The sequence below is a fragment of the Bufo bufo genome, chromosome 10, assembly GCF_905171765.1.
Source record: "Bufo bufo chromosome 10, aBufBuf1.1, whole genome shotgun sequence".
NCBI lineage: Eukaryota > Metazoa > Chordata > Amphibia > Anura > Bufonidae > Bufo > Bufo bufo.
The window spans coordinates 103213507-103240909 of record NC_053398.1 but is presented as its reverse complement, the minus strand read 5'-3'; the positions used below and the strand labels follow the sequence as shown (position 1 = coordinate 103240909).

The 27403-nt window shown below is 41.8% G+C and overlaps 1 protein-coding gene across 1 annotated transcript; it reads left to right on the top strand.

The window, feature by feature from the left end:
- The first annotated feature begins 419 nt into the window (after positions 1 to 419).
- On the top strand, positions 420 to 14596 carry LOC120980113 (cytochrome P450 2J6-like). Its single transcript, XM_040408986.1, has 9 exons — positions 420 to 581; positions 1863 to 2025; positions 3412 to 3564; positions 6702 to 6862; positions 12475 to 12648; positions 12768 to 12912; positions 12995 to 13182; positions 13385 to 13526; positions 14264 to 14596. Exons 1-9 carry the CDS (start codon positions 420 to 422, stop codon positions 14452 to 14454), a joined length of 1479 nt encoding a protein of 492 aa, XP_040264920.1. The 3' UTR covers positions 14455 to 14596.
- The last annotated feature ends 12807 nt before the right edge of the window (positions 14597 to 27403 follow it).

Genomic DNA, 27403 nt, shown 5'->3' with positions numbered 1-27403 from the left:
GAAAGGGTCTGAATACTTATGTCCATGCAAAATGTTAGTTTTTACTTTTTAGTACATTTGAAAACATTTCTAAAAATCTGTTTTCATTGTTGTAACAGGTGTTGAGTGCAGATTGACAGAAAAACTAGTTTTTTTGTTTTTGTAATTTTAGCACAGGGCCGTAACATAACAAAATGTGAAAGAGTCTGAAGACCTGAATGCACTGCATTTTTAGCAAGCATCCCATTTTGTACTTAAAGCAGTTTGTGATTTTATTGCATTTTTCCTTTTTGTTCTTAATCTTCAGCACAAAAATGCCTATTACCATCATGTGAAAGGGGTTGAGTCACAGTCTGGGAGTGGTTGTACTTTGTGTTGTAGAAAATAACAAGAGGCCGTAGTTTAGGTATCAGTTCTTAAGAGGTAGCCAAGCTGTCATCATGGAGCTCAGCACAGCTCTTCTTCTGGGATTCGTCCTCCTAGCTTATTTATGGTGGAAGACGTCTCGCCCTAAGGGTTTCCCTCCTGGACCTGTCTCCTTGCCTGTGTTCGGCAACATGCTGCAGATAGATTTTACAAATCCATTGCCGGCACTGAAGAAAGTAAGTAGAAAGCAAAGAATCAGGGGATTGTGTGGACAGATTGCACTGTTTTAATCAATATAACTAAAAGTAAAGTGTTCATGGCTTGTGTCAACATTAGTGCTGGAGTCTAAATATGTATATTTTTGAAAACTCTGATAGGTAGAAGGTACAGTTCATAGTTTGATATGATATGGTATAAGGTAAGTGCAGATTTGTACACTGTATAAAGAAATACCTGGATGTAAATGTCAGTATGTATTGTATGAGAAATTAATAATGTATTAGGTTTATGCTGCTCATATTTTATTTCTTTTATGTAATATTTGAAGAACTTTGGGGGAGATTGATCATTCCCTGAAAAGTGTCGTAAAAAATTTGCAGGTGCAACTTTTTAACTGCGACATTTAAAAAAATTGTTGTATCTCCCCTTTTTCACCGTCCTCCCAAAGCGCCAGTCTTGATAAATCTCCCACTTTATGTTGATGTAACAAACATTCTGCTCTAATTTGGTATTCATTCTCTTTTTTTTATTGAAGAAAACAAAAAGTATCAATTTTGTATCAAGGATGGACACAACAGGAGCCAGTCATACAGAGAAGCTTTCTCCTCTGGTATCATAGAAAAGAACAACAATCAGGAGAACCCTCACTATAGCTCACTATACCCCAAGACCTGATATAGACAGGCTATCTGTGTGCTCAGTGGAGTACACATGGACAGAACATAGTCCTATTAAAGTTAATGTACGTTTTCCCACACGGACCAATTGTCTGTGCAGCATGCTATTCTTGCCCATTTTCCATCTGAGACTCCTTCAAATACATATGGATGTCTATGCGGATTAACATATGTCCATTTATTGCAGATGCAAATTGGAACTATCTCTGAATCAGGTCTAATAGGCCTATTATATAAACATTACAATAATGAATACTTGCATTTGGCTTTTGACCTGCTTATTGGGATACAATAAAAAAGTATTATAGGTGGTGCTGAGCTGCTGAATATGAACAGGTATACAAGGCAGTTGTTGAGTTAATGCATTAGACATATTGGCAATACAATTTTTCATATACAAGCACATGCATGTTTAACTTCTGCTCTTCTTTTCTGAAAAGTTTCTGAAGATTCTGCTGCTTCTTCGTTATAGTGTATTGTGGAAACACTTGATAAAACCAGTATGATTAGAACTTCTACTATGTATGGAAACAGGATGGAGTGACGATATTGTGCTTTACATAGTTGATATAGTTACATCTGTTCACCTTCCTAATGCATAAAACATTTTCCCTTGGACAGTTTTCAGAGGTACATGGTCCAGTGTACAGCATCTATCTAGGATTTAATCCAGCTGTCGTTGTCCGAGGACTTAAAGACCTTAAAGAAGTTCTTGTAACTAGGGGTGTTGAGTTTGCAGACAGGCCTCAGAACAGGATTTCAGACGTCATCTCAGGGAGAAAAGGTAAGGCTACACGGTCTTTTCTGATATATCTGTCCAGCTTGTACTGCTAGAAAGAATGATGATGATGGTTAAAGGATAAATCTATAGAAATGTAAAGTTGTCCGTACATTAGAGATTTTAAACAACTTTATAGGAACACTAAACTCAATACCTTCAATTCTTCCCTTAATTCTCTCCCTCTCTCTAATCCAAAAGGAACAAGAATAGGACATGTTCTATCCTTTTTGTGGAGATGCGAAATGGACATAAAGATGCGGACAGCACACAGTGTGCTGTCCACATTTTTTGTAGACCCCTTGAAATAAATGGGTCCACATCCGATCCTCTAAAAATACAGATCAGATGTGGCGAAAAATATAGTCCTGTGAATGGGGTCTAAATCAAGCTCCACTCCTCCTTCCGGGGTCTTTTCTTCACCTCCTTCAGCTGACGAGGTCAAAAATTCCCAAACTGAAATCCTACACAGTCCTCTTCTTCAGGTTTATCTGCTCTGCGCATGGTTGTAGCACATGTGCAGAGAACCTCCTGAGGCTGCTGCTCACAGAAGGTTATGAACAGTGCATGTACGGGACTTCAGTTCGGGCATTTGTGACATCACTCAGCTCTGTAGATGGAAATATAAAGAAAAGTTATATATAAAAGAATATGGTAATGCAAATATTTTTTTAAAGTTTTATCTAGTTTCTATTGGTAGCATTTCGTGGTACATACACATGTAGGACTAAATGCAGGCAGAGGCAGGATGGACAATTTACTCCTTTAAAACCTGTTGTATTTTTCTAATAATAAAGCAGTTTGTAATGGAAATGTTTTTTTTTTTACTTTAATAGTTATTATTTTTACAACCTTTTTTGAACTTTTTAAAGGGGTTCTCCATGACCAGGAAGCCCTTTTCAGATGGCCATGCAAAGTGTAAGAGTTAAAGAGTTGTCACTAGTGCTCAGGAGACTAAGAACTTAAAGTGGCCCTGGAAAGAAACACTAAAAGTGGCCCCCTTTTGTAGTTGGGTCCAAATTGATGTAAGGCAGAACCAATAGTATCATATTGTGGCACATTAAACTTCCCCAACAGAGCCAAATACCTCAGTCCATCACAAAATACTGCCGCCAGCAGCACAAAATACATCCCCAAAAACTTTCACTGGCCGGCCATGAGGAGGGCTCAGGCGGCCCCCTAGGAATCTGCCAACAGGGAAATTTCCCTGTAAGGTCTATGGCCAATCCGCCCCTGCGAGCGCTCTGGGGCCAGTGCCAAGTTCCCTTTTCCTTTGCTTCTGGTCCCTGCTGAGGCAGAAGAGTGACATGCTGTCTACATGCATGTAACAGCTGAAGTGACATGATATCTGAATTGTATGTTATACTAAATACATTTTATCCTTTGATCCAGGACTGGTTGTTGCCCCATATGGACGGAGCTGGAAGGAGCACAGACGCTTTACCCTATCTACACTAAGAAACTTTGGTTTAGGCAAAAAGTCTATGGAGGAAAGAATTTATGAGGAGAGTGTACACATAATTGAAGAACTGAAGAAAAATAAAAGTAAGTCTTGTATTTTATGTGATAGACCAACACAAAGTAGCAAGTATTTTTGAAGTGAAAAGTAAATGATACCTGGCTTTCAAAATTTTTAAGAAATACAAATCTGGAAAGTGTGGTGTGCATTTGTATTTAGCCCCAATGAGTCAATACTTTTGTAGGGCCACCTTTCGCTGCAATTACACCAGCAAGTCTTTTGGGGTATGTCTACCAGCTTTGCACATCTAGAGGCTGACATTTTTGCCCATTCTTCTTTGCAAAATAATTCAAGCTCGGTCAGATTGGATTTAAAGCATCTGTGAACCGCAATTTTCAAGTCTTGCCACAGATTCTCATTGGCACTTAGGCCTGGACTTTGACTGGGCCATTATAACACTTGAATATGCTTTGATCTAAACCATTCCATTGTAGCTCTGGCTGTATGTTTAGGGTCATTGTCCTGCTGAAAGGTAAACCTCTGCCCCAGTCTCAAGTCATTTGCAGCCTCTACTAGATTTTTCTCCAGGATTGCCCAGTATTTAGCTCCAGCCATCTTTCCTTCAACTCTGACCAGCTTCCCTGTCCCTGCTGAAGAAAAGTATTCCTGCAGCATGATGCTGCCACCACCATGTTTCACGGTTGGGATGGTGTGTTCAGGGTGATGTGCAGTGGTAAGTTTTCCTCCAAGTATATCATATAGGCCAAAAAGTTTAACTTTGTTCTCATCTGACCAGAGCACCTTCTTCCATGCTTGCTGTGCCCCCTACATGGCTTGTAGAAAACTGCAACTGGGACTTCTTATGGCTTGCTTACAAAAATGGCTTTCTTCTTGCCACTCTTCCATATTTGTGGAGTACACGACTAATAGCTGTCAGTCCCACCTGAGCTGTGGATGTCTGCAGCTTCTCCAGAGTGACCATGGACCTCTTGACTGCTTCTCTAATTAATGCTCTCCTTGCCTGGGCTGTCAGTTTAGGTGGACGGCCATGTCTTGGTAAGTTTGCAGTTGTGCCATACTCTTTCCATTTTTGGATGATGAATTGAACAGTACTCTGTCAGATGTTCAGATATGTGTGAGCCTTCACAGAACAGCTGTAGTTATACTGAGAATAAATTGCACATAGGTGGACTCTATTTACTAATAAGGTGACTTCTGAAGACAATTGGTCATACTGGATTTGTTTTAGGGGTATCGGAGTGCAGGGGGCTGAATACAAATGCAACCCACACTTTTCAGATTTTTATTTATAAAAAATGTTAAAAATCATGTATTATTTTATTTTCACTTTACACATACTCGCTACTTTGAGTTGGTCTATCACATAAAATCCCAATAAAATACATTTAAGTTTGTGGGTAAAATGTGAAAAAATTTAGAAACGTTCAAGGGGTATGAATACTTGTTTCAAGGCACTGTAGGTAGAAATCAGTATTGTGAGTTGCAGATTAGCAATTGCATTTATGCAGGAAATCTTCAAAGTCTAACCAATGGAAAAATATAGAGTAGTTGGAAAGAAATACTAATCTATGACGATCTATGGGCACACCAGGAGTTCTAGAGGAGAATACCTCTGAAATATGGAGTGGTTCTAGGGGAGATGAACTCTTTAAAGGGGTTTTCCAGGAATTAAGAAAATGTAAAATACTTAAATACTTTAAATACTTAAATATTACTTTATTATAAATATATTCTCAAATACCATTCATTATTTATAATGGCTCGTTTTGTCTAGGGAGCAATCATTAGGGTTCAGGATCATGATTACTGACAAGCAGAGAGGAGGATGAGGCAGCACTATGGCTCATTGTGGTGGAGTAACTTGTCCTCCTGTGTGATTAGGACGGGTTTTGTGTGTACTGATAGGACGGTGGCCATTTTATTTTTCCTAATGATTGCTCCCTAGACAAAACAAGCCATTCTAAGTAACAAAAAGTATTTGTGAATATATTTATTATCAAATAATATTTAAGTATTTTCATTTTTATATTTCCTAGAGAACCCCTTTAATGGAGGGGGAGAATACCTCTGTAATATGGAGTGGTTCTAGGGGATAATACCTCTGTAATATACAGTGGTTCTAGGGGAGAATACCTCTGTAATATGGAGTTATTCTGGGGGAGAATACCTCTGTAATATGGAGTGGTTCTAGGGGAGAATAACTCTGTAAGGCCTCATTAACACATACATGGACCACGGTTCGTGAAAACCCGGCCGGCCGGCCGTCCTGCTGAGTGCATGAGCTCAGGGCGTCATTGGTTGCCATGACGCCGTGCGATTCGTGCCGCCGCTGCTGTACAGTAATACACTCGTATGATCCTTCGTTCTTGAGGAAAATACCTCTGTAATATGGAGTGATTCTAGTGGAGGATACCTCTGTAAGGCTACTTTCACACTAGCGTTCGGGTGTCCGCTCGTGCGCACCGTTTGAAGGGGCTCACGAGCGGCCCCGAACGCATCCGTCTGGCCCCAATGCATTCTCAGTGGAGGCGGATCCACTGAGAATGCATCCGCCTGCCAGCGTTCAGCCTCCGCTCCGCTCAGTGAGCGGACACCTGAACGCTGCTTGCAGCGTTCGGGTGTCCGCCTGGCCGTGCGGAGGCGAGCGGATCCGTCCACACTTACAATGTAAGTCAATGGGGACGGATCCGCTTGAAGATGACACTATATGGCTCAATCTTCAAGCGGATCCGTTCCCCATTGACTTTCAATGTAAAGTCTGAACGGATCCGCTCAGACAACTTTCACACTTAGAAAATTTTCTAAGTTTTAATGCAGACGCATCCGTTCTGAACGGATGCGAACGTCTGCATTATCGGAGCGGATCCGTCTGATGAAACATCAGACGGATCCGCTCTGAACGCTAGTGTGAAAGTAGCCTAATATGGAGTGGTTCTAGGGGATAATACCTCTGCAATACGTAGTGGCATGTGGAGTGGGACATTCTTTTTTTGCTGAATCTCATAGTAACCTCTGTGTGTTTCTATGTAACCTTAAGGACAAAGGGAGGTGGGGTATTGTTCAATAGTAGTCTCTGTCCACCATATTACAGTAATCCATAATACAGCATGAACCATGAGTTCCATTCTTTTGTTGTATCATTTTTATAAACACTACCAATAACCAGTTTTACATAATGAGGTCCTTTCTTTTTATTTTTCAGACTCTTTGTATGATCCACACTATGTGCTTGAAAATGCTGTGTCTAACATAATTTGTTCAATTGTGTTTGGGAGACGCTATGATTATGATGACTCAACATTCCAAGATATTCTTAATCTTGTGTGTGAACACATGAAGATGGCAACTCAATTCTGGGCTCAGGTAGGAAAATCTACGTAATGCTATGTGTCGAAATTTATAATTAAAAAAAATCGAACTAAACATTAGGAAAATGATGTGCCTCACCTACGTTATATAGATACAAAGCTTGCACACTGAACTTATTCTTTGCTCCTTATTTTATATCAGGGGTCAGCAACCTTCGGCTCTCCAGGTGTTATGAAACTACAATTCCCAGCATGCTCTATTCATTTCTATGAAATTTCTGAGAAAAACAGAGGATGTATGCATACTGGGAGTTGTAGTTTTGCAACAGCTGGAGTGCCGGAGGTTGCCTACCCCTGTTTTATATGATTATATGATCTCCTTCTCTTAGGCTGTCTTCTCCCTCCTCCCCTTCTGATGGTATTGCATGTGAGCCAGGAAGTTTAGGAAGAGGGGACGGGGTTTAGACTGCATAATCTTTATCTATACAGTGAGAGTGGCCATTTTGTTGGACGGAGTCTCCTAGTTAGTAATAGTACAAAATAGATTTGCTAACAGTGTCCGCAATAGTAGCAACCGTAGTACATACATAGACCTGCGATAGTACCAGGTAGTGTTTGCACAGCCAAATGAAGCTTCCATCACAGCTCTACAGCAAAACTCACCCAAGTTTTCTAGACAGCTGAATAGCAAGTATGACTAATTATGCATTTAGAATTCCACCTTTCTTTGCATAATTGTGCATATTTGTCCAGCAGCAGCTTTGGAAAGCTCTATAACATGTGGAGGAATTCTGAAGACCAAACTACATATATATTATATACTCATGTCTGTCCTGTTACTACATTTATGGATGTAGTGCGTGCAGAATGTATGTACCAAGTGTAGCGTCCATAATACCTCTGCAGTGATTGTTTTCCACCTTTCCCAGACTGTTAAATTCTTCCTAGTTATATAGTAATAAATCCCTTCATATAGGGAGACCAACTTGCTGTTCATGGATCTGGAAAGCTGGGTGACAAGACTGTAGAGCTCCAATGGTGACAACAAACTATATTGCCCTGGTACCATATGACAGATGTGTGTACTACTTCCATCACTGTCCATAGATATTTCTACCCATGCTTCCCAGACTGCAGATTTCCAAAACAGCTTATTTATCAATTGGTAAATCCCTAGTATTGTAAAATCGCTAGTTAGATTTGTTATCCAGGAGCCTGGAAAAGTTGAGTAAATACCTCAGTGACAAATCTATACTGTAGCCTAGCTAAAAATATTTGTCTTTCAGGGTCTCAGGAAAGCTAAGTAACAAATTATATGGACCTGTAATAGGGGCTAGTAAATACTTATTCTACCTAAATAAATCCCTCTCCTCACTCCCAAATAGTGCCATCGTTAAGCAAATTTGCCTTTCAGGGCCCTGAGAAAGTTGGGTTAAAAACCACTGTAAGTTGTAATAGATACTGTGAAAAATAAATCTACCAAGACAAATCCCCCTCTTCACTCCTAAATAGTGTCATGGATTTTACAAAGTGCTGAACTATAATTGAATCTTCTGGGGGCAAGCCCTGAGTTTGTGCACACCTTGTTTGCATGTCCTAAATATCCCATTTGCCTAAACAGGAGCAATCCATCCTGCCTAAATTGGCAAACTTGACTTTTAAACACCTGAGGAAAGCTGGGTAACACTTTTGGTAATGTCAATGCCCTGATACTGTATAGTACAGGGAGTGCAGAATTTTTAGGCAAGTTGTATTTTTGAGGATTAATTTTATTATTGAACAACAACCATGTTCTCAATGAACCCAAAAAACTCATTAATATCAAAGCTGAATATTTTTGGAAGTAGTTTTTAGTTTGTTTTTAGTTTTAGCTATTTTAGGGGAATATCTGTGTGTGCAGGTGACTATTACTGTGCATAATTATTAGGCAACTTAACAAAAAACAAATATATACCCATTTCATATAATCATTAAAAATAAAAAGCTAGCATTTTGTAATTATAAAAAAACCCAGAGCAATGAAGATAAGGAAATCTACAAGATTAGGCAGAGAGAGGCCAAGCAAGTTATAAGAACTTCTAAAGCACAGGCAGAAGAAAAACTAGCTCAGTCTATGAAAAAAGGGGATAAGACATTCTTCAGATATATAAATGAAAAAAGGAAATTAAAACAAGGAATAACTAAATTAAAAACAAAGGACGGAAGGTATGTAGAAGAGAATAAAGGGCTAGCCGACTGCCTTAATGAATACTTCTGTTCAGTTTTTACAAAAGAAAAAGGAGAAGGACCTCCACTAGAAAGAATGACTATTAAATCGTTTGATGCATGTATCTTTACAGAGGAAGATGTTCTAAGTTTGCTGTCTAAGGTGAAGACAGATAAGTCACAGGGGCCTGATGAGATACACCCAAAATTATTAAAAGAGCTTAGTGGTGAGCTGGCAAAACCGTTAACAGATTTATTTAACCAATCATTAGTAACAGGAGTCGTCCCGGAAGATTGGAAATTGGCAAATGTCGTGCCCATTCACAAGAAAGGTAGTAGGGAGGAATCGAGCAACTATAGACCAGTGAGTCTGACATCAATAGTAGGCAAATTAATGGAAACCCTATTAAAGGATAGGATTGTGGAACATCTAAAATCCCATGGATTGCAAGATGAAAAACAACATGGGTTTACTTCAGGGAGATCATGTCAAACAAATCTTATAGATTTTTTTGACTGGGTGAATAAAATAATAGACGGTGGAGGTGCAGTAGACATCGCATATCTAGATTTTAGTAAGGCTTTTGACACTGTCCCACATAGAAGACTTATCAATAAACTGCAGTCATTGAGCATGGACTCCCATATTGTTGAGTGGATTAGGCAGTGGCTGAGTGACAGACAACAGAGGGTTGTAGTCAATGGAGAACATTCAAAACAAGGTAATGTTACCAGTGGGGTTCCACAGGGATCTGTACTGGGACCGATTTTGTTTAATATCTTCATAAGTGATATTGCAAAAGGCCTCGCTGGTAAGGTTTGTCTTTTTGCTGATGACACAAAGATATGTAACAGGGTTGATGTTCCTGGAGGGAAACGCCAAATGGAAAAGGATTTAGGAAAACTAGAAGAATGGTCAGAACTCTGGAAACTGAAATTTAATGTGGATAAGTGCAAGATAATGCACCTGGGGCGTAAAAACCCAAGGGCAGAATATAGAATATTTGACACAGTCCTGACCTCAGTATCTGAGGAAAGGGATTTAGGAGTAATTATTTCAGAAGACTTAAAGGTGGGAAGACAATGTAATAGAGCAGCACGAAATGCCAGCAGAATGCTTGGATGTATAGGGAGAGGTATAAGCAGTAGAAAGAGTGAAGTGCTTATGCCGCTGTACAGAACACTGGTGAGACCTCACTTGGAGTATTGTGCGCAGTACTGGAGGCCATATCTCCAGAAGGATATAGATACTCTAGAGAGAGTTCAGAGAAGAGCTACTAAACTAGTACATGGATTGCAGGATAAAACTTACCAGGAAAGGTTAAAGGACCTTAATATGTATAGCTTGGAAGAAAGAAGAGACAGAGGGGATATGATAGAAACTTTTAAATACATAAAGGGAATCAACTCGGTAAAGGAAGAGAGCATATTTAAAAGAAGAAAAACTACCACAAGAGGACACAGTTTTAAATTAGAGGGGCAAAGGTTTAAAAGTAATATAAGGAAGTATTACTTTACTGAGAGAGTAGTGGATGCATGGAATAGCCTTCCTGCAGAAGTGGTAGCTGCAAATACAGTGAAGGGGTTTAAGCATGCATGGGATAGGCATAAGGCCATCCTTCATTTAAGATAGGGCCGGGGGCTATCCATAGTATTCAGTATATTGGGCAGACTAGATGGGCCAAATGGTTCTTATCTGCCGACACATTCTATGTTTCTATGTTTCTATGTTTCATTTCAATTATTTATTTTTACCAGTGAAACCAATATAACATCTCAACATTCACAAATATACATTTCTGACATTCAAAAACAAAACAAAAACAAATCAGTGACCAATATAGCCACCTTTCTTTGCAAGGACACTAAAAAGCCTGCCATCCATGGATTCTGTCAGTATTTTGATCTGTTCACCATCAACATTGCGTGCAGCAGCAACCACAGCCTCCCAGACACTGTTCAGAGAGTTGTACTGTTTTCCCTCCTTGTAAATCTCACATTTGATGATGGACCACAGGTTCTCAATGGGGTTCAGATCAGGTGAACAAGGAGGCCATGTCATTAGATTTTCTTCTTTTATACCCTTTCTTGCCAGCCACGCTGTGGAGTACTTGGACGCGTGTGATGGAGCATTGTCCTGCATGAAAATCATGTTTTTCTTGAAGGATGCAGACTTCTTCCTGTACCACTGCTTGAAGAAGGTGTCTTCCAGAAACTGGCAGTAGGACTGGGAGTTGAGCTTGACTCCATCCTCAACCCGAAAAGGCCCCACAAGCTCATCTTTGATGATACCAGCCCAAACCAGTACTCCACCTCCACCTTGCTGGCGTCTGAGTCGGACTGGAGCTCTCTGCCCTTTACCAATCCAGCCACGGGCCCATCCATCTGGCCCATCAAGACTCACTCTCATTTCATCAGTCCATAAAACCTTAGAAAAATCAGTCTTGAGATATTTCTTGGCCCAGTCTTGACGTTTCAGCTTGTGTGTCTTGTTCAGTGGTGGTCGTCTTTCAGCCTTTCTTACCTTGGCCATGTCTCTGAGTATTGCACACCTTGTGCTTTTGGGCACTCCAGTGATGTTGCAGCTCTGAAATATGGCCAAACTGGTGGCAAGTGGCATCTTGGCAGCTGCACGCTTGACTTTTCTCAGTTCATGGGCAGTTATTTTGCGCCTTGGTTTTTCCACACGCTGCTTGCGACCCTGTTGACTATTTTGAATGAAACGCTTGATTGTTCGATGATCACGCTTCAGAAGCTTTGCAATTTTAAGAGTGCTGCATCCCTCTGCAATATATCTCACTATTTTTGACTTTTCTGAGCCTGTCAAGTCCTTCTTTTGACCCATTTTGCCATTGGAAAAGAAGTTGCCTAATAATTATGCACACCTAATATAGGGTGTTGATGTCATTAGACCACACCCCTTCTCATTACAGAGATGCACATCACCTAATATGCTTAATTGGTAGTAGGCTTTCGAGCCTATACAGCTTGGAGTAAGACAACATGCATAAAGAGGATGATGTGGTCAAAATACTCATTTGCCTAATAATTCTGCACGCAGTGTATATTGTACAAACCCAAGGAGATGTTTTCTAAGAAACTGCTGAAGTTTTGCAGTTTCCACCTTTTTTTCACAGTGCTCTGAGTGTCTATTGAATTGAATTGGTGTTAAGCCAAACCTCTAGTGCACAGATAGATAGATAGATAGATAGAGTGAAAGACATAGGATTCAGTCCCCAGCTGAAGATGGAGGGACTGGGAGGAAGGAATCACTTCTCTGCAGGATATATGCTAAAACTGCTTTCTGTAGCATCTTACCGATGTCTGTGCAGAAGGAGTTTTAGACAAGCTTTACTTTGCATGTTACTGTTTCTTTTTGATTTTCAAGGTTTAATGGTTCTTTAATAAAGGCCCTGTGTTACAATAGCCCAAATGTAATGGTCAAATCTTAATTTGTTCTAGCTCTACAATGCATTTGGATTCGTCAGACATCTTCCCTTACCGCATCAGAAGATTTTCAAAAATGTAAAAATAGTTTTTGGATTTCTCAGGAAGGTTGTAGAAGAGCACAAGAGAACCAGGGTGCCCGAGCAACCCAGAGACTACATAGACTGCTATTTAGATGAAATGGACAAGGTAAAGTCATAGAATATATCAAACATACCTGCTCACCATCATATATTTTAGACCATGTGTCTAGGTTTAAGAAAAAAAAAAAAGACTAATGTTGACCTCTGGACTTATTTTGTGCATAGGTACAAAGAGATGATAACAAGTCAACCTTTGAGGAGGAAACCCTGTTTACATGTCTAGTAGATCTTTTTGTGGCTGGCACAGAGACCACATCTTCCAGCTTAGATTGGTGTCTTCTTTATATGATGCTGTATCCAGATATTCAAGGTAAAAGAGTTAAACTTTGTTGGCACAAGTTTATAGACTCTAAATTGCTCTATCATACCTTATTTTAATCATTTTGTGCTAGAAAAATGTAGGGAAGAAATAGACAAGATTCGAGGAACGAGAGACCATGTTGACTACGAGGACAGAGTGAACATGCCATACACACAGGCTGTTTTACAAGAAGTACAACGCTTCGCCTCAGTTGTTCCACTAGGAGTTGCTCACGCATCTATAAAAGATCTACAATTAAATGGGTTTACTATCCCAAAAGTTAGTAAAATTCTTTTTTAAGTTATTTGAAATAAATGTGTGAACCGTGAATATATTTGTTCAAGTAGCCAGGTTGACCATGGTGAAGGGATTACAGAATCTACCTTCTTGTCACAGCTCATCTGTATACCTGCTGTTCATTTACATGTGGGACACATATAAAGAATGGACTTTATTCACCAAGTTTTGTACATCTGTCTAGGGAACAACAATTATCACAGATCTGACTTCATTGCATTATGATGAGAGTCAATGGAAGTATCCATATGATTTTAATCCTGAGAACTTTCTGGACAAGGACGGAGAGCTTAAAAAAGTAGACTCCTTTCTACCATTCTCAGCAGGTAACACAGGGTACAAGAAATAGAAAAAGGACTGCATCATGTATGATGGTAAAAGAATGTTACTTCAATTAGATTTGAATGGAGATGAAGTCATCACTATGACATCATCACTTTTTTAAAGGGATTAGACCCCGCAGGTTCTACAAACCCATCTTCATTGCTTGTAATATACTCACCATTCTAAAGTTACATGGATTAGCCTCTTGGTTACCTAGTCACAAGATGCTCTTCTTCTTAAAATCCAACTTCCACTGATGTCAGATACTTCACCAGGTTTTCCACCTTGGCTATGGATGGGATGTCACTTTTGGTATGTCAGAAGTTTGCGCATGCGCCAGGGTGAGTAATGGTTCTGGCCCCATCCAGAGCGAAAGTGATTTCCCATTTATAGCCCAGGTTGGAAATCCGGTATGATATCAGCAGAAGCTGAATTTTCAGAAGAGGATCACCAAGTGAACGGGTTCCTAGGAGGCCGATCCACACAACTTTGCATAGGTAAGTATATTACAAACTTTCTCCTATAGCTGTGTTATATGTAATCAAGGGGGGGGGGGGGGGGGGTTGTGTCTGCTGGGTCCTGGAAAACCCCTTTGAGCCTACTAACTGCTATATGTAACTATTTAACCAAGCAATTGATGATCATGGTGGTCGTTGTTAGGGTGGGATCAGGCACACTTAAACCTTTATTTTGTATTATTGGTTCTTTGCTGTCTCCTAATCATCTGTTTTCCCATCAGGGCCCCGGGGTTGTCTTGGGGAGAATCTTGCACGTATGGAAATATTTCTATTTTTCACTAGTCTGCTGACACATTTTGAATTCCACCTGCCAGACCCCAAGTCTCCTCCAGACACCACACCAGTTTTTGGAATTTCTCAGGTTCCTAAGCGGTATAAGATGAGGCTGGTGCAACGTGCATCGATTCAATGATCTGCAGAAAAACAAAAGCAAGGAATTCAAATAAAAATCTTTATGTGCATGGACTTTTGCACAACTCATAGATAGTAATTTATATATTTCTAGGACATATGTATCACCATTTATCTTGTGCTATTTGTGGATGATTTTGCACAGATGCAAACTGTATGTATGTTTTTGTGATTTTATTTTACAAAAATTTGCCAGAAATTTGTGAATATACTTAAAAGCCAATAAAATATCAGATTTTGCTGAACATTGTTATTTCTATACAACATGAAGGATACAGAATCAGGATAATATATGTTTTTCAATATATCACCCTAACAAATCTAAGTAGTTGTTGCCTTTATTTCTATTGGCACATGTTTAGCAGGCATGTGTATTTTTAATTTGGAAAATGTGTAGGTTCCTTCTCTCCTATATAAAACTGCTCAAACACGGCCCTAGTATCCTCTCACTTCTCACTCACATTAATTTCTTATTCAGTTTTGTTACTCATTGCATTGTTTTATGTTTCTTATATAGCACCAACCACTGGGGAACTAGCAGTTACAAAAGCTGCTATCGGGCTGACATTCTTGGGGGTCCCAGGCCACCCAATCTGACACACAATGTAAGTCCTGGGTCCTCCTGATCCCGGGTGAAACCACCACAGATCTGTAGTTTTTGGGGAGTCTGGCAGGCAAAGTAGGTCCAGACGTCATCACTTAGTGCAGCCACAGAGATGGGGGAATGCATTGACGTTGAGTAGCTGGAGTGGAGGAGTGGCAAGTATCTGACCCCAAAAGAAAAATAATTTTGGGCTGTTTTTTAATTAAAAAACATTACAAATCCAACAGTGCAGTGTGTTTTAACCCCTCTCTGACAGAACCTATTTTTGCAAATCTGACATGTCATTTTATTTGGTAATACCTTTACAATGCTTTTACTTATTAAGCCAATTCTAAGACAGTTTTCTCGTGACACATCCTACTTTATGTTAGTTGTAAACTTGAGTTGATATATCTTACCTTTATTTATAAAAAAAATGCAAAATTGACAAAACATTTGGAAAATTTGCTATGTTTTAGATTTGAATTTCTCTCTTTAAGACAGATAGTGATACTCATAAAATAGGTATTTATTAACATTCACCATATGTTAGAAGGCTTATAATTTTAGAAGCAATTTTTCAACATTTAAGAAATTTGGTTTTACAAACTTTGTTAACCCTAGGTGTTTCACAAAGATTCAAATAAAATGCAGGTGAAATTTAAAAATTTCACTTGTTTGCAGACTTTACATTTTAATAAATTTTTCATGTAACACAGCAAGGTTTAAATGCAAAACTAACCTTTGATATTTATTACCCTGATTCTGCGGTTTAAAGAAAAACCTCAGATGTGGTTGTAAATTGTATGTACACACCGATGGGCTCAGAAGGGAAGGAGTGTATATGGTTTTTGGAGGGCAGCTATTGCTGGAATGTTTTTTGGGTGCCATGTCAAACTTGAAAAGACCCTGAGGTACCCCTACAGTAGAAACTCCCAAAAAGTGACCCCATTTTAGAAACTACACAAGCTGGAATTTAGAAACAATTGGCTGTGCAAATAAAAACATTTTTTTTTTCCCACTTATGATAAATGTTGCTTTAGCCCCAGATTTTTTATTCTCACAAGGGGAAACAGGACCCATCGATTTCTCCTGAATACAGCAATACCCTATATGTGGTCTTAAACTGCTATTTGGACTCATTGAAGGGTTCAGAAGATAAAGAGTACCATGTGCATTTGAGGCCTAGTTTAGTGATTTATACAGCACTGGCCAGAAGCTGCAGAGGTTCTGAGGTTAAATGAATAAAGCAATCAAAGAAGTAACTGTATTTTAGAAACCACACCCCTCACAGAATTTACCGACAGGTTTAGTGAACATTTTTACCCCACAGGTGTTTTTCTATGTGAATCCATGCTGGCTACAGATACCTATGCAGGAAGGATCCATAGAGCGAACACAATGATTGACGTGGTCCCACGGAATGTCAATTGGGTTCAAGTCTGGGAAATTAGGGTGCCAAGATAGTACTTGGAAGTCTTGGTCATGCTCTTCCACCCAATGTCAGACATATCTAGCCATGTGACATGTCACATTGGAAGATCCCATCTGCCCCAGGGATGCCAATCAGCATGTATAGATGTACGTGGTCTTCAAGAATAGACTCATGCCCAAATCAGTTGAGAGTGCCTTTCCACATGGATGAGTGGGCCCAGCGAATGCCACGAACGTTCCCCAGAACATAACGCTGCCACCAACAGCTTATGTTCTTCTAGCAGTGGTTACAGGGTGTTTGTTCCTTGATGTTTCTTTCTTTCTTGACACTCCAACATCCATCCGATGAAGCAGAAAACGGGACTCATCAAAGAAGGCAACACTTTGCCAATTAGCGTAGGTTCAATTCTGATACTGTGGCGAAAATTGAGGCTTTTTCTGCTGATGAAACTTCTTTAAAGAGGTGCAGTGACCATCCATCTGCTTCGGAGCCCCATATGCAGTAGAGTTCGCAGAGCTGTTGTTTTGCACACGTCTACACATGTAGCCCTCTGGTTCATTTTGGTGGTGAGCTGCTCCTCTGCAACTTGTCGGTCTGCCCTCGAGCACTTTCATAGCCGACATTCACCTCTCACATTAATGGCACATGGTGCCCCACAGTTTTGACATCACTTATTCACCATGATGCTATTTGTCCACTCACAATACACCTTCAGCACAGCAGCACGTGAACAGTTCACAAACTTCGCAGTTTCAGAAATACTGCCACCCTTGGCCCGAAAGCCAATAATCCTCCCTTTTTTTAACTGATAAATCGCCCCTTTTACCATGACGGCAACGAGGGATATGTGTGTAGACAGCCTATCACAGCCCTTATATACCCACCAACCCACCTCACCACACATGACTTCCACATACTGCCAACGTCAGAAGCAGGAAGTGGTCATAATAATGTGACTTGACTGTATATGGTGTCAAAATAAATGATGGAAAAATATTGAGGAGTTATAGGAGGCATTTCAATAAAACTTAAAAAGCACAAAATACAATGCAATTAGATCAGCAGCAAATCAAAAGATGAAGAGGACTATAGCAGGGTTGACATGGAGCAGCACTTACCTACAGGCTTGGAGTGGCCCACAGGGAAACAGATAGTCCTCCACCCTGTGCACAAGTGACACAGTAGACTGACTGCATGACACATATATAGTTTATTATTATAGATGCATTGGGTAGCTGAGATGACTTCTAGGCACAGAGGTACGCCAGCCAGTATCCTCTTTCTCCATGATCTTTCTTCTCGAAATTGCTGCAGGGGCCCCTTAATCAATCATCTTCAGTATGTTGCTGTTCCCTGACGCTGCGTTAATAGGTAGTATTTGCATGTAGTTGCCCCACACAGTGGGCCCCCAGAATAAATTTTACTGGTGGACTCCAGGTCCCCCAGTCCGACAATGCTTACCTGTGGGTGCTCAATGGATGGATGACAAACAAAAAAAAGTTTTCAGTAACAACCAACATGTGTACATATAGTATAACACTGATGACAACTGGATGGACATCTCAAAAACCAAACAGAATACTTCTCTTTCAATACACAGGGTGAAATCGGCAGTGCTTCGTTTTGTTGTTGTCCTGACTCTTGTATTTATTGAGTGACACTATATATTGAGGGAGTGTGACAACATCCTTGGAGATCAGTCTCTAAGCAAAAAATGTGATTGACAGCAAATGTGTGCATGTATTGTATGTGAAGGTACACATATAGGTGTATTTTATAAATCACAAATGTGTGTAAGGTGGTCAGTGTGTATAATTATGTAAGCAACCACCGCCGCAGAGGGTGATAGACATCGGCTTCTCCTACAGCGGGAGGCGAGGTGGATTCTCCGCACCCAAGCGGCTGATGAATTGGGCCTCAACGACAGAATTGATTTAAGTATGTTTCTTTAAAAATGTTTCTGTAAAGCTGTTTCTATATGTGCTGTTGTTTCTGTATACGCATCGATTCCACGGCTTAAGAAGGTGGAGCGCTGTGACGTAGCAGCCTGACGAAGCGCGTCAAGCGAGAAAAGGCCGTCGCTGTCTTACCTGTGTGAAGCCTTTAGTGTCCTGCCCAATGCCGCCTTTTGCAACGTCTTGAATAAAGCAACAATCAAAGTTTGTACACTGGTGAGTGCCGCCCTTCTTCATTTCTCTACATGGTCGCACCTGTATCATCATACTCTATATAGGGCTGAGCACCACCGATAGTGTCTTGGAACAAGAGGCTGAGTTATGGTCGATTCCCATACACCGGGGTCTAGCGGAGGACTGTGAGTGCCGCTTCACATCTCATTGTTGAAGTTGATTTGTATTGTGCTTTTGAAGCAGAGCACCCTGTATTGAAACCGCTTTACCGGCTTGTGCGAGACGCACTGTGGGATGGCATCAGAAAAACCCACAGCCTCTCTTAATGATGGCAGAGAAGGGCCGGGCGCCTTCTTCACACAGTGTAATGATAAGGACATTTTACAGTACATCAGTACTCGCTCCTTAGAGGCAAAAGTTATACAATTGTCCGACAAGGAGGTACGCCTCTTTTGGACGGTAGAATCGCTCCGGTCCTATAAAGAGAGCGGTAGAGTCCCTGTAAAAGGGATGGCAACAGCTATACTTTGATTTCTCACTGCAAATCCTTGAATTAGTTCCGAAAAGAAATACAATGGAGTACGGCAGAATAAAAGAGGAACTGCTTAAAGATAAAAATGAACTGACTACAAGACTTACGGAAAACCAGCTATTAACCTTTGACAAAAAATTTTATAAAAAATTGGTGGTAATACAAGCAGAGATTAAAGAGATTAAAAAAGACAAATTTGTCAGGGATAAGCAAGATTATGAATCTAATATTGAAAATAGGACCAGGCACTCAAATATGGAATCAGATGAGATATCTGTTTAATGGAGGTTGTGCTCCCTAAAATGGCAGTATAAATAAATGAATAAAATAGCAAATATCATTAAATGTACACAATAACAGCAATAAATAAATAAAATAGCATTATTTCACAATAGCAGCAATGGATAAAGCATATAAGACCACAATCAATTGATGTACATCAGAAGGTCCAAATATGCCACAATGTAGAACCGCAATTCATAAATTGGTATATTACTTGCTGAAATCACCCTTTCAAATGGTTGCGTTCAGCTTCGATAAGGTGGTCAGTCCCGTATATTGCTCCTACCAGAGTTTTCAGGCAAACAGAGCGTAAGCAAATAGTCACAAGAACTTGGGGTATCAAACAGACACAGTGCGATATGTCCGCTCACGTGACTTGTTAAAGCTCATATGACCAGAGGTTTTTGGCGAAGGTTCCTTCAGCGATCGCCGGTCTCTAACACGGCCGTTGGACTTTAAAGTCCAGGAAAACTACTATCCCAGCATGCCAGTACAAGGTATAAACCATACGCGTTTTTTTTTTTGTTTTTTTTAATAACCCCTTCCTCAGTGGTAACCTTGAAATGTTTCCCCACATCCTTTTATATTGGATTATGGCAAGAGCTAAAATCCGAACTGGAGTCACATCATCCAAAAGTATAGAAGACACGGATTTTCCAATATTTGAATGTTCCCTTGATAATGCTGTTTCTGTGCGTTTACTACACGTTTTTTTTTCCCCGTTGCGTTTTATATGCCATTGCTGCTTAAATACAACACAAATAATATTCAATATAAAATTTAATTAAAAACAAACTTATATTCAGTGATATAGCCAATCAACCTCCATAATGTTTAATATACAACTGTTAATCCAGCAAGAGAAATAATTAGCTTATATTGCGGCTAATATTCATATCCACAACAAATGTATCCCCACATTATATGGAACAAATATATATATATATATATATATATATATATATATATGGGTGGCTCATTGACAAAAGGAGACCAAAAAGTGTATCATGAAACTGGTCTTCCATTATGTCAAGGGGCGCCCAATCACAAGAAGCCATATAACTCCCAGTCTGCATTTAACCCATTAGGAGTTAATAAACCAAAATCAAATATGAACTTAGATTCTATTCTTGACATCTTCTTAATCAAATCACCACCTCTCCAATCTGATGCCACATTAGTCAATGCTGTATAAATAAGATCCGTCGGATCTTTGTTGTGGCATAATTTAAAATGCTTGGAGACAGTGTGATTCTCATAACCTCTGCGTATGTTGGCTACATGTTCCGAGATCCTCTTTTTTAGACATCTCTTGGTGCGGCCAACATACTGTTTCTTGCAGGGGCACATTAACAGATAAATAACGTTCTTACTGTTACATATTAAGAAAGTTTTTATTTCATGTGAATAACCATTACTAGTTTAAATGACTTTCACGGTTCTCCTAGGAAAGCTTGTTATTTTACAATTGGAACAGGATTTAAAAAAAAAAAAAAAAACTTCAAAACGCAACCAATGGTTGTCCCTTACTTTATTAGGTATTCTTACTGTGGGTGCTACTTTCAGACCTAAATTGTTTGCCCGTGTATATACTATATTTGGTCTTACTTTTATCAGTGGTCCTATGACTTTATAAAGTAGCAAACAGCGGCTACACCCACCAATCGGTTTTGGATAAGAGGTGCTCACCTCTAGAGGCCTCACCCCAGGCCTATATAGAGAGAGAATATTTGTATGGAAATAAGAGGGGCACTCTCTACATACGGGATCACACACAGTCTGTATATTATAAGATTCGATATTTATTATCCTCACTATAATTAATTAAAATGGTAAACTGTTACCCAACCATAAAACACTTCAATTAATCATAAAATACAATTCTAAAATTAATCCACTATACACAACTCCTCCTTAGATTCAAGGAAAGTAAGTCCTTAGATTTGCAGCACTATATTTCTCTGGAAGGGCTATTCAATATATAGCATAATGATACAATTCTCATTTGAGGTGCAATAGTGTAATCAGTTGATGAGAGCAGTCCATACAGCTTTGTGTATCTTATTCCTGTTGTGTTCCGATATCACCATACAGTCAATTCAACCTTGCTGCTCAGTTGAGCTGCGCTAGGTGTATCAGCCAGACGGCTATGTATTGTTTAGTCCGGAGCTACAAGTCCTATGACTTTGTCTTTTTGTAACAAGGACCAATGCTTTGTGATGATGTTCTCCATTTTTTTATTTTGAGTGTTGAAGGGTAATATAATCTGTAACCCTTCGCATGACATCGGGTCATCATATGACCGTACCGATCTTTGCGGTCCAAATCTCTGACCTTATTCAAAGCTTTATCAATACAGTCGCTCGGATACTTTTTATCAACAAACTGCTGTTTCAGAACTTCGGCCTCTTTCTCAAATGTATCATCCATTGTGCAATTTCTTTTGAGGCGCCTAAACTGGCTCATTGGTACATTTAGCAACCACCTAGGGAGGTGGCAGCTAGACTGTAGAATAAAATTGCATGATTTTCCTAACATACGTGAAGTCATGATTTTATTAAAGACACGGAGGCGAGAATTGCTTTCTCTTCCTTTACTGACCACCAATAGCAGCAAAGAAAACAAAAAACAAGTAACCATGGTAACAGGACCCTCCCACATAAGACCCCTATAATAGTCCTGCTTTGCATAGATTCCTCCTCTTTCTTTGGCGGTGACACTCTTCTGAAAACACTGAAGGTCTATCCACTAAACTCCAACAAAGAACTGAACTCGAACAGCACATGAACTCCCCAACTGAAGAACGGCACTGGAGAATAACTGAAAATGACTGTAGGTGTCAGGCGTAGCTTGCCGGAAATAATCATCCTAAAGAAAACAAAAAAGAAGAAAAAAACGGTAATCGGGACTGTTAAGAACTATGGATCAAGCACCAAACCTTGAAAAATGCATAAACAAGCATCCCAAAATTGCAATATACAAATGAAGGCAACAATAGACCCCACACAAAACTAGGGAGGGAAGCAAAAAATTGGGAGGGGCAATACTCGCCTCCGTGTCTTTAATAAAATCATGACTTTACGTCATATGTTAGGAAAATCATGCAATTTTATTACATGACATGGAGGCTCCTATTGCGAGTTTAAATCTTACCACCGAGGAAAAAAACATGAACAGGAGGACGAAAATAAAATTCACGAAACGTAGACATCCGAGACCAATCTGCTAGCTTCATGATGTCCTCCAACCTGGCCCCCGCAACTGCCATGGATGTCGCCTAAGCACCTCTCGTAGAATGTGCAGTAAACACTGAAGTGTCTACTCCTGCCAAGGACATAATCCACTAAACCCAACGAGCCAGAGTGATGCTAGTGACAGGATGAAAAGGACGTCGGTATGACAGAAAAATTCGAGGGTGTGTTGTCTCGCGGTGCGAGGCCGTGCGTGACTCATACTTCCTCAGACAGGCGACTGGGCAGAGAGCTGGAGAATCTGGGAAGCTGGGATAGGCCACAGATTTAATGTTGGTCTTGGTGCGGCGTGTAATATTGAACACGACCCCGATTGGAGTGAAGGAACGAGCATCATGATCCAAGGCTCGGACATCTGAGACTTATTTACAAGAAATCAAACAGAATAAGGAGACCAACTTGGCCGAAAGCTGACGCAAAGAAAGTTTCGCGTTAGGAGGCCAAGAAGAGAACAAGGATAATACGGAGGCCACATCCCACGTGGCCAAGAAAAGGGGCCTAGGAGGACGGGAAAGACGAGCGCCTTTAAGAAGGCGACACACCAAAGGATGTTGACCGGCTGGGCAACCGTCGAATCCCTGATGAGAGGAAGAAATGGCTGAGCGAAAAACATTGATGGTACGATATGTCTTACCATCCTCAAAAAGTGAAGTGAGGAATTGAAGGATCTCCGTCACAGGAGCTGAAACGGAATCCACATGCCTAGCCAAGCACCAATCAGTCCATGACTTCCAGGCTGCCCGATAAGCTCGTCTAGTACTGGGGGCCCATGCGTCCTCCAAGAGGCGTCTAGTAGATTCCGAAACTCCTGCGACGTCCCAGGGTTCCCTGAAATCCTGCAGGATAGGAGTTGGAGGGTTTCGTCTAAGACGAGAGGATGTTGCAAACCCAACGGGTCTAACAAGAGATCCGGAGAAGGAGAGGACACTGGATCATGCATTCCATCAGCTGAGGAAACCAAGACTGGGAGGTCCAAAAAGGAACCACCAGGACCAGTTCGGCCTCCTGTTGACGGACTCGGGCTAGCACTCAGGGAATCAGAGCAAATGGGGGAAAGGCATACATGAGCTTGCCGGCCCAGTTCTGTAGAAAGGCGTCGGTGGCTTCCGCGTCCAGATCCGGGCGCCAACTGAAGAATCTGGAAAGATGGGTGTTCAAGCGGGATGCGAATAGATCTATACAGCAGGGACCCCATCGGGAGAATATGGATGAGAAGACCGTCTTGTCCAATCGCCAATCGCTGGAATCGGAGAGAAAACGAGAGCTCCAGTCCGCGTGCGTATTGTGAAGGCCGGGAAGATACTCCGCAACAACGGTGATCTCCCTGGACAGACAAAAAGTCCAGAAATCCCGAGCCAGATGGGACAATGCAGTCGAGTGCGTGCCGCCCATGGCGTTGACATATCGCACTGCAGAAATGTTGTCCATCCGTAATCTGATGCAGGTGCTGGTCAGTCCTCCTGCAAAACTGCGAATAGCGAAGAATCCTGCGAGAAGCTCCAAGGCGTTGATATGGAGTCTGGATCCTCGGACCAACGTCCCACAGTGTTCACTCCGTCGCAATAGGTGCCCCATCCCAACAGGCTGGCGTCTGATTCCACTGTGAAGTCCGGACGCGGGCTGAAAATCGCTTTGCCATTCCAAACCTCCAAGTTCTGGATCCACCACATCAGCTCGTCCCTGGAATCCTCGTCTAACGTGATCAGGTCTGCATATGATGCACCCGCGCGAAGGTGAGATATCTTGAGGAGTTGCATGGCACGATAATGTAATGGCGCTGGAAAAACTGCCTGGATAGAGGACGAGAGGAGACCTATGATGCAGGCCAGGTGACGTAAGGATACCTGTGGAAGGGATAATGTCTGGCGGATTTCCTTGCGGATGGCCCGGACCTTGGATGACGGAAGACTGAGGGTATCCGTCGTTGAATTGATTGTGAAGCCTAAAAACTCCATGGATTGGGAAGTAGTAAGGCAGGATTTCTCCAGGTTGAGGAGAAACCCGAGGGGAGACAACAAGTCCATTGTCCAGGATAAGTGTGTGAGCAAGGTCGGACGATCCTGGGCCAAGAGGAGGATATCGTCTAGGTACACAATTAGCCGAACTCCGCGACTGCGGAGGCAGGATACGACCGGCCGTAGTAACTTGGTGAAGCACCAAGGAGCTGAGGACAGTCCGAAAGGGAGGCAGGTGAACCGCCACATCTCCATGTTCCATTGGAAACACAGTAGGTTCCTGGACGTCTCGGAAATCGGTACTGTTAAATAGGCATCCTTCAGGTCTAATTTGACTAACCAATCTCCATGGAGGAGCATGTCTCTGAGGAGGTGGATGCCCTCCATCTTGAAGTGGCGATAACGGACAAATGCGTTCAAAGCCCGAAGGTTGATCACAGGACGCATCTGTCCTCCTTTTTTGGCCACCAGAAACATGTTGCTGATAATGCAATTGGAGGGGTCTGAGGCCAGTTCTATCGCGCCTTTCAGAAAAAGTTGGTTCAACTCCCTGTGCAACAGGAGTTGCTTTTGGGCCGGGAGGACAATGGGATGAGGGAGTGGAATGAAACCGGGAGGAAACACCAACTCTATGTGAAAACCCCGTACGGTAGTGAGGATCCATGGGTCGGCCGTGATGGCTGACCAAGCGTGGGAAAAGAGACAGAGTCTGCCCCCTACCCAAACAGTTGAAGAAGATAGAGGGATTGGTAGACTTACCGAATGGGCGTCTGGACCCCGAGAATCCTCTGGTCCCGCGGGATCGCCAAGAAGCACCACGTGTGGGGAAGAAGGTGGAAGGCTGGCGGAATTCCTGGCTGGACGATCTGAATGACACGGAGCCTCGACCCGAACCGCGGGTCTGGAAAGATGACCGGCTGGACAGACGGCCCCTAGCACTGCCGGCCCTTTAGAGCTGACTCAAGACCCTTACGTGGGTTCCACCCAGATTTGGCCAGAAGCTGGATCATTTTTGGATCCACCACCGGTGTGTCACAGACCTTGTTAGGGACAATGGGCCTAGGGCACTCAGCCCTCAACTTATTCCTAACCTCCTTGCTAAGGGGCTGACGTACACGTGACTCCAAATATTTAGCAATGTGGTCCGATGGGAGCCACTCTGCGGACCTCGGGTGATGGAGCGCATCTGGGTCGAATAGCGGCTTTCCAGAAGGGTCCATAATAACCTCTAATGTATTAGAAGGGACCTTGGGTGGGGTTGGAAAGGGGGGGATTAGGAACTGACAATGGCCCAGGAGGGTCCGCCTCCAATAGTTCCGGGTACTCTTGCTCTGAACCAAAGTCAGGCTCTGACTGCGCCTCCTCTTCTGATCCGAGTTCGGACTCGGACTGTGCATCATATTGCGCTCTGGCGCATTTCCATGGCCTCGCCTTCTCTGCCTGGCGGGCATAGGCTCTTTTGCGCAAACTCAGCGCGCTCTCTTGGGTGGCAAGTATCACACCGGTCTTACTGGTTCTGGAGGCTGGAGGGTCAGAATTGGCTGTCCCTGAGGTCAAGGGTCTAGGGCGGCTACTGGGACCGGAAGAAGATGAGTGTGCCATAAGGGCGTCCGAAATAGACAGCGAAATAGCAGTGGACATGGAACCCATGGCGGCCTGGATAGCCACAGCCACAGAACGTTGGATTGCCATAGCCTGATCCGAATTGGAACCTGCTGCCTGGGCATGGGGGGTGACCTCCATGTCCTCAGGAATACGGTTACTGGGGAGGCCGTCTTCTGACATGATCACTGTAAATATGGCGAAAGCAAAATACCCCTCACTATACTAGCTATAACCTACTGTGGTCCAGAAGGGGAGAAAAACCGGGCAGAGCAATCTAAAAGGATAGGGTACCACCAGCAGGACGCCAGAGCTGGCAATAAGACTGAGCATCTGGCGTACACTGAGAGTGCGTACGAAATCCCGCAAGATTTAGCGCCGTTCTGTACAGAGAAGGGATTCAGTGATAATTGCGCCCAAAGTCCCACGAGACTTCAGGCGGGACAAGCGGAGCTGACAGAGAAGGCGGGAAGAAGATCCCGCTCCAGGTATGTAGAAGAAGGAGAAGAAGAAGAAGATGGCGGCCGAAATCGCGCGAGATTTCGGCCGCCGATAAAGGGCAGCTGAGGAAACGCTGGTGAGGTAGCTGGCAAGAACCGGAGGCAGTGGAACAGGATAAAGGCCGAAATAAGAACCGGAGAGAGGGGAAAATAACAGGTAGAATAAGATATAAGAACGATACCTAATTGGGAAGCGACTCCAGAAGACAAAGGGGGGAACGAGACCGCAGGGCAAAATCAGAAAAGAGGTGGGAACAACCCTGTACAGGAAAGGAATTGATACTAAATATATAACCTCTATATATATATATACCAATGCAATAACACAGTAATATATACTCAAATCCCTACTGAATGTAAAGACCACAATGATTACTTAACTGAGTGGTCAGCAGCAAAGAAAGAGGAGGAATCTATGCAAAGCAGGACTATTATAGGGGTCTTATGTGGGAGGGTTCTGTTACCATGGTTACTTGTTTTTTGTTTTCTTTGCTGCTATTGGTGGTCAGTAAGGGAAGAGAAAGCAATAGGAGCCTCCGTGTCATGTAATAAAATTGTTCCTGGCTGTGGGCTTGTAATATGTACTACAACTAATTTTGTCCAAATTAATGTCAATTTTTAGATCTAAAAAATCTATGCTGGTATTTGCTGTAAAATGGAGATTCAGGTCATTAGAATTTA